Genomic DNA, 7,847 nt, shown 5'->3' with positions numbered 1-7,847 from the left:
TATTGCAGCAAAGTAACTTTATTTGTTACAGATCATCCTCTTGGTTTGTTGATAGGGCAAGGCAGTCTCCATTAATATGAATAAATTACAGTATGTGTCCTTTTATTGTATTACAAGAAGGAAATTAGTTGATTAAGAAAGTCTTTGAAGGCGTCATAACATCCCATTTTGACTCCCTGAAAATACCTTAGGCTAACATACATGTTAAATGGAAACAAATGCCTGCATTTCTTGATGAATTAGTCTTTCAACTTCCACTACTCTTTCTGAGGTTAATCTTGCCCTTCTGGTCTTTCTTTGCCATTTTAGTAATGGTTGTACTGGCCACAGAGGTGGCCGTAGGAATACCGATGATAATGATGTTGATAATAATGAAGAGATAGTTTAGCAGCTGTTGTATTTTCATTTATTGAATAACTCAATGTAGCAGGAAATTTTCCAAGAAATTGACATGATTTATTTATCCACCATCATAAACCTGTAAGTCAAGTCTTACCAGCTTCATTCCTCGGATATAGAGGTTTTTCGCTCAGAGGTGAGGAGCCCTAGTGACCTTCTAGCCATGGAGTTAATCCCAGTCTCTCCTGACTGTAAAACCTGTGGCAGACCTGTTTTGCTTTACTGTTTCCATGAAAAAACTACACGTAACTGAAAGGAAGAGTTGTGCAAGGTAGAGAAAGGGGTTGAAAGATTGAAGGGAACACTTTAATTCCACTCTGAGACTGTCAAGGAATACAAGAATTCCCTTCAGTTTGAAAATACTAAAACCATTCAGCTATTATTTAGCATATTCTAAAATAACAACAAGTAATCTTTCTGGTTAGGTGAAATTTGTTTTGTGCCAAGTGTCAAAGGAGTATGAAAATTTGAAGTTTGTTTTTTAAATTTGAAATGTAATTTAGAGGTAAAAACTAAAATTAAAAATGAGTAATTGTTGGATTCCTGGGTGGCTCAGTCAGTTAAGCATTAGACTTTTGATTTTGGCTCAGGTCACAGTCTCAGGGTTGTGAGATCGAGCCCCATCCAGCTCTGCACTGGGCGTGGAATCTGCTTAAGATTCTCTGTCACCCTCTCCCATTGCCCCTGACCCCTCTTCCTCTGCCCCTCTCAAAAAAAGAAAAAAAAAAAAGACACTTATGTATATTAGAAGATGATTAATAAAAATTTCCTTTTTTTTGATATGTAATTCTTAAATTATTTTCAATAATGTAGCCTGTATTTAAAATATATGAAATATATTGTTAAACTGTTATTTTGGAAAAAAACATTTGAATTGTTAGAGATATTTTTTCTCTTTAGGGTTCAATACATATCTGTATAATTTGGGATTAAAAATACTGTGAGAATCACTTGACTATTCTGGATGGTTTTGAATTGTTCTTAAATGTAACATGATACAGTAGTTTCAGATGATTTCTAAGTTATCCCTAGAGTTAACTTCCTGTAAGCCCAGGATTGTCAATATAATCAGATATGCCTCGTCTCCATTGAGAGGGGCTTGCCAATCATACAAAGGCAGCAACTTTGCAGGAATAAAATGAAAGAGCTACAAAAATTTTAAGTGGTTCCTCTGTATATAAAAATACCACAAAAATAAAGAGGTAAGCATCTATTCTTGATTTCAGCACAAGTGATCTTAGGGTGGTGAGATCAAGCCCTGTGTCAGGATCCACACTGAGCATGGAGTCTGCTTAAGTTTTTCTTTCTCTCTTTCTTTTTTTTTTTTTAATTTATTTTTTTATTATTATTTTTTTTATTTTATTATTTTTTTATTAATTTTTTATTTTTTATAAACATATATTTTTATCCCCAGGGGTACAGGTCTGTGAATCACCAGGTTTACACACTTCACAGCACTCACCAAAGCACATACCCTCCCCAATGTCCATAATCCCACCCCCTTCTCCCAAACCCCCTCCCCCCAGCAACCCTCAGTTTGTTTTGTGAGATTAAGAGTCACTTATGGTTGGGAGGGAGACAAACCATAAGTGACTCTTTCTCTCTTTCTTGACCTTCCCCCACCCTGGCTCACTCTCTCTCTCTCTCTCAAATAAATAAAATAAATGTTAAAAAAAAAAAAGAGGTAAACAGTTGAGGGATAAAGCTGCAACTTAAGATCAGATAAAATTTTACTATCATGTGTGTGTTTGTGTATATACATACATATCTACACTCTTGCAATGAGTATAAATATGTATAAATACATATACATGCATAAACAAATATAAATATTTGTATATTCACATATACATGTATTTAAAGATATACATACTTCTGATCAGGTACATGTATATGTGTGTGCAGTTTTTTAAACCATCGAATGGAGGTCATTTATAGAAAAGCAAACCAAAAATTCTCAAGACAAAATATATAAAGGGAAAACAAGTATACAAAAAGCTCATCTCTAGTAATCAAAGAGTTACAAAAGAAGCAGAATTTTCCTTCTGCATGACTGCAAATAGTTTGAACACTGGTAATACCCAGTATTGTCAAGGATAAGAAAACAGAGATTCCTAGCACGTAAAAATTTCAAAAATATACCAATTGCCAAATACATAGATGTACTTTCATAAGATATAAAAGTGATGTTATTTGTCTAAGAAATTCTATATTTAGGAAATTCCCTAACATAAAAATTATTAATGGTCTGACGAAAATCTCTGCCATGTCCCAAGGTAGAAAACTTTTTGACTAAATTATGCATAGCCATGAAGTGACATGACATGCAGCCACATAAGTGGTATTTTATGGAACACATATGGCAAGAGAGCTTGTTTATTATATATTGCCTAGTATAAAATATAAAGGAAAGAGTCATGATAACTTCAAAAACAAATAAAAGCAGGAATAAAAATGTTTACTGAATATAGTAAGATTTTCCAACGTCTTTCCACAGAAGATCACTTAGATCTTCTGTGCCCCTTCACAAATAAAAAATGAATGGCTTCAATAGAAGGGTCCATTGCACAGTTAAACCAGGATTCCAAAAAGGATTGTATCCATTTGAACGACTTTATCATTGATTTTGTTTCTTCCCCAGAGGAAACATTTTTGATTGCATTCAGAACTGACATATGAACCTAAATAAAGGAACAAGGTGTTAAAAAACAACTTGACCAAAAACCCCATTGCCTTTGATGGTAGTGGATATAGGGGGTGATAAGGGAGAAGTAAAAATGATTGAAGGTGATGACAAAGTTTGTGAGTCCCTCGGTATTATTTACAGAGATTAGGAGAGGAGGAATGCCAATCACTAGGGCATGTGGATTTCGGAGTGAAGGTAAATACTAGGGCAGTGGGCAGGAAGTTTGGCCTGCCACTAAGGAAGTGTGCTCTACTACAGAAAATGGTACAAACAATTTAAATATACTTATATAATCTGTGTGTTCTTTTGGTCACCAACATTTAACATGAAGTTCTAAATTGTAATTTCCCTTTCTGAATGTTTGATTAGGAAATGCATCTACTACCACAACTGTGATCGACAGCAAAAATGGATCCGTGCCCAAATCCCCTGGAAAAATGCTGAAGAGGACGGTCACAGAGGACATAGTGACAACATTCAGCTCCCCAGCAGCCTGGCTTCTGGTCATTGCTCTGATAATCACATGGTCAGCTGTTGCTGTTGTTATGTTTGACCTGGTGGATTACAAAAACTTTTCAGGTAAGGTCTGTGAAATGTGGGTTTTAGAAGAAAAGAAACAATGTTCTCTCCCATCTGTGTTTCTTTTCATCATATCTTCCTGCGAGAAATAAAGCTCCCTGTAAACATGAGGGAATGCCAGTGTCTGGTTTCCTTCTTCCCCATTTCCTTCTATTCTTCTTTGAGTGTTACAGTCCGTGATTTCAAATGAAATCTATTTCTGTATTTGTAATGCCGAACACAAGCTGAATGTTACAGTCCCATGAAGATAATGATTAAAAAGTTTGGTGAAGATCTGGTTTGGGAACAGGGACTTTATCAGTTTAAAACCAAACCAAACCAAATAAAAAAACTTTTGGACAAGTGGGAAATTGTATAAAACATTTTTATGTCCCTCTACCATCTGGCTCCAAGCTTGCTTTCCAGAAATTCTCTTTGCTCCTCCCATCAAAACATCCTATTTTGAGTTCCCGAAAAGAAAGAGTGTGAAAAGGATTTTCCCAGAATTACTCGTAATGAGATACTACATCTTGAGTGGCCATGTGTTCTTATGGGTTTGGAGTAAAACAGGAATAATGCCAACGGAGGAAAGACAGATTTTCCTTATGGTATATTCACTGTCTGAGTATACCGTTTATCACTTTGTTCAAGGTATTTGGACACTTCTAAAATTGTATTTGTCTATTTCCACACCTGACATGCTCTATTGACTGTGAGTTCCTTGAGGGAAGGACTCAGTCAGAGGTATAATGAATATTAAATAAGTAAATGAATAAATGTATGCTTTTTAACCACAAGCAAAACCATTTCATTAAGCTCTTAATGTGCTCCTACATATTTGCACCATTCACCCCCACCCCCATTTCCCATTTTCTTTCTCCAAAGGGAGTGGAATCAGTAGACCTGAAACTATAAATATCATAAATTGCATTCTGTACAATCAGAAATCCTCTCTACTTCTTATTATGGTATTATGCTTTTTAAGTAATTATTTATCCAGAACCTAGTATATATGCCAAGCAATGGCTACATTAAAAGAAATATAAGTATTAACATTGCAAATCCATAGAGCGGGATCATTTGTGTTTATTGATGTAGCAGTGTGATTGAGATGATTCCTCTTGCAATACCATTAGTAGCTGTGCTAAAGTGAGCATTATCTATCGAGTAGAGATAAGTTTCATGATGTCAATGAAAGAAAGACACTATCCGGAACTGTGGACCTCTTCTCTAAATAAGCAATACTTTGGGTATACTCTGTAATGGAGGCTTTTAAAAGGATATACAATTGAAATGCCCATTATATAAAATTAAGACCTAGAGTTTTAAGTGAAAACTTGGCTGCATGATTCTAGATGATTTTCCCTTGAGCCTTTATGAGTGGTGATATTTTGTCTATTCTTTCTTTTTCTAGAATTTCATTCATTTACATTTTGGAACCAAATACGATTGCAAAATATAGTTCTTTAAGCTTTACAATAGATATATTTGAAGAACTGCTTGTAAAATCTAATATTTATAAAGTTCATAATTTAGTGAGTACACCACAGAAATTACTGTTGCAAGGAATTTGTTCTTAATTATCTTATAAAACGAACATCTACTTGTAATTAGACTTTCGGATCAGATTACTTAAATGTAAAACACACTTAACAATCTATGGTAGAGTTTCCTTGGACCACTGTAACTAGGTGTTATTGATCATGCCTATGTTATTGGCATTTCATCTCATGGGGGAAAAAGAGCCACTGTATTATTGCTACTTCATTACTTTTTTCAAGGAGTGTTTATTAGGCACATCTTCTGTATATGGCCTCCTCTACTAGTTTCCTATATTTATTAGTGACCTAACCATCTATCCATTCCTCACAGAAAGAAACCTGCAAGTCATCTTTTAAATCTGCTGAACACGATCAATCCCCATGCTGGATGCCAGCTGACTCTCATATGTCTCATGAATCCTCTCCCTTCTCTGGTTACCGCTGTCTCCGTTATTCCATTTCAGACCTCGATTCTCTGTTGAGGGCACTCATTCAATTTCTTCTTGACTCCTTCATCCAGTGTTTCCCCTTTACTCTTGCTCCAAAGGTATCTTCATAAAACATAAATTTCGCCAAGTATTTTCTATTGCCAAAGTACAAATTCCTTGGCATGAAACTCAAGTCTTTGGCTTAGATCTCTCTTTTCATCATGTAATTCAGTGTATGCAACCTGTTTTCCAGCCATCCTTACTATTGCTTCTCCCGGCTTTCTTTCCCTAAGAATACACCCTTCCTCACCTCTGCTCATGCCACCCTCTCCCCACTCCACCCTCCCAATCAGCAAGTGTGATAAATGAGTTAAAAATGTGAACTCTGATGCTGGATTTCCCTGGTATTAAATCCAGATCTTACAACTTCTTACCTATGTGATATTGGGTAAATCACTTAGCCTCTCTTTGTCTCAGTTTCATCATCTATAAAGTAGGGACAATAATAGGACCTAGGTAATAAAATTATTAAGAGAATCATAGAAGTGAATATATTTGAAGTGCTTAGAACAGAACCTGCTTTATGACAAGCACTGTAAAAATATTAATATCACTAGTAGAGATTCATTCCTCCATTTTCTTTCTTTTTTTAAAGATTTATTTATTTGACAGACAGATCACAAGTGGTCAGAGAGGCAGGCAGAGAGATTGGAAGGGAAACAGGCTCCCCACTGAGCAGAGAGCCCGATGTGGGGCTTGATTCCAGGACCTTGGGATCATGACCTGAGCTGAAGGCAGAGACTTTAACCCACTAAGCCACCCAGCCGCCCCTCATTCATCCATTTCCTTAAAGGATGAATTCATCCTTCAAGACTTACTCCATTTTTTGGTGAAACTTTCTCAGATTTCCTAAGAAAAATTCACTGCACTGTGCTTTCATTCCCTTAGTACCTTATGGGTAGTTCCATTAACAGCAGTTAACACACTGTATTATCAGTATCTCTTTACTTACCTGTTTCACTCAAAAACTTAAATTTATCTGAGGAAGGGGCTGGCTTATTTACCTCTGTACATGAGTGACTGTCATGTAGTAAGTTCTCTGCTAACCTTTTCTTATAGGATACAAATCTTGAAATTTTTATTTTGAAATAATTTTTTTACATTATGAAGAAAAACAATTTTTATTTTATGCATTCTTTGACCAACTTTAAAAATTAATAAATACATTTAATAAAATCAGAATTAAAAATAATGAAATATGTTTATCAGATGAAATGTTATTTGTCATATTTTATAATGGTCATCCATGGTTACATAATAAGTTACTTCAAAAATAAGTGGTTTGGGGCACCTGGGTGGCTCAGTGGGTTAAGCTGCTGCCTTTGGCTCAGGTCATGATTTCAGGTCCTGGGATTGAGTGCTGCATCAAGCTCTTTGCTTAGTGGGGAGCCTGCCTCTCTCTCTCTCTCTGCCTGCCTCTCTGCCTACTTGTGATCTTTCTCTGTCAAATAAATAAATAAAATCTTAAAAATAAAATAAGTTTTATTTTTAAATAAAATAGTTTAAGGGGCGCCTGGGTGGCTCAGTGGATTAAAGCCTCTGCCTTCGACTCAGATCGTGATCCCAGGGTCCTGGGATCGAGCCCCACATTGGGATCTCTGCTCCATGGGGAGCCTGCTTCCTCCCCTCTCTCTGCCTGCCTCTCTGCCTACCTGTGATCTCTGTCTGTCAAATAAATAAAGAAAATCCTAGAAAAAAAAATAAGTGGTTTAAAATAACAATACATGTTTATTATGCCAAACAGTTTTTTCAGGTCAGGAGTTTGGAAAAGGCTTTGGGTAGATCTTGAGGATGCAGTAAAGAAGTTGGCTGGCACTGTGGATATCTGAAAGATTTTCTGTGGTAGTGGAACCATTGGCAATATGTCTCATTCATTTGGCTGTCAAGTTAATGCTGCTGTGTCCTCACAACATGACAATTGACTACTCTCAGATCCAAGAGAGAACAAGAAAGAAGCCACAAGTCCTCTTACGATCTAAACTTGAAAATCATATACCATCAGTTCTGCAAAATCCTTTTGGCTACGCAGGTCAACCCCATTTCTTGTCCTAAGAGACTACATAATGGTGTGAATACCAGCAGGCAATGATCATTGGGGACCAATTTGAAGGGGGCTACTGTTAGGTCCATTATTAAACGAAACAAGACTGAGACAAAGTGAAAGTTATTTAAAGC

The 7,847-nt window shown here is 36.1% G+C and overlaps 1 protein-coding gene across 1 annotated transcript in view; it reads left to right on the top strand.

Annotated features, from left to right (window-relative positions):
* The first annotated feature begins 2,448 nt into the window (after window positions 1-2,448).
* The window catches only part of TRDN (triadin), a 294,196-nt gene continuing 288,797 nt past the window's right edge, over window positions 2,449-7,847 (top strand). The window contains exons 1-3 of the mRNA XM_059401567.1: window positions 2,449-2,483; window positions 2,617-2,675; window positions 3,455-3,664. Of these exons, the coding sequence (XP_059257550.1) occupies window positions 2,449-2,483; window positions 2,617-2,675; window positions 3,455-3,664 (304 nt within the window). The remainder of the gene's footprint in view (window positions 2,484-2,616; window positions 2,676-3,454; window positions 3,665-7,847) is intronic.

This window comes from Mustela nigripes, chromosome 5 (assembly GCF_022355385.1).
Source record: "Mustela nigripes isolate SB6536 chromosome 5, MUSNIG.SB6536, whole genome shotgun sequence".
Classification (NCBI taxonomy): Eukaryota; Metazoa; Chordata; class Mammalia; order Carnivora; family Mustelidae; genus Mustela; species Mustela nigripes.
This window is presented reverse-complemented; position numbering and strand designations above follow the sequence as displayed.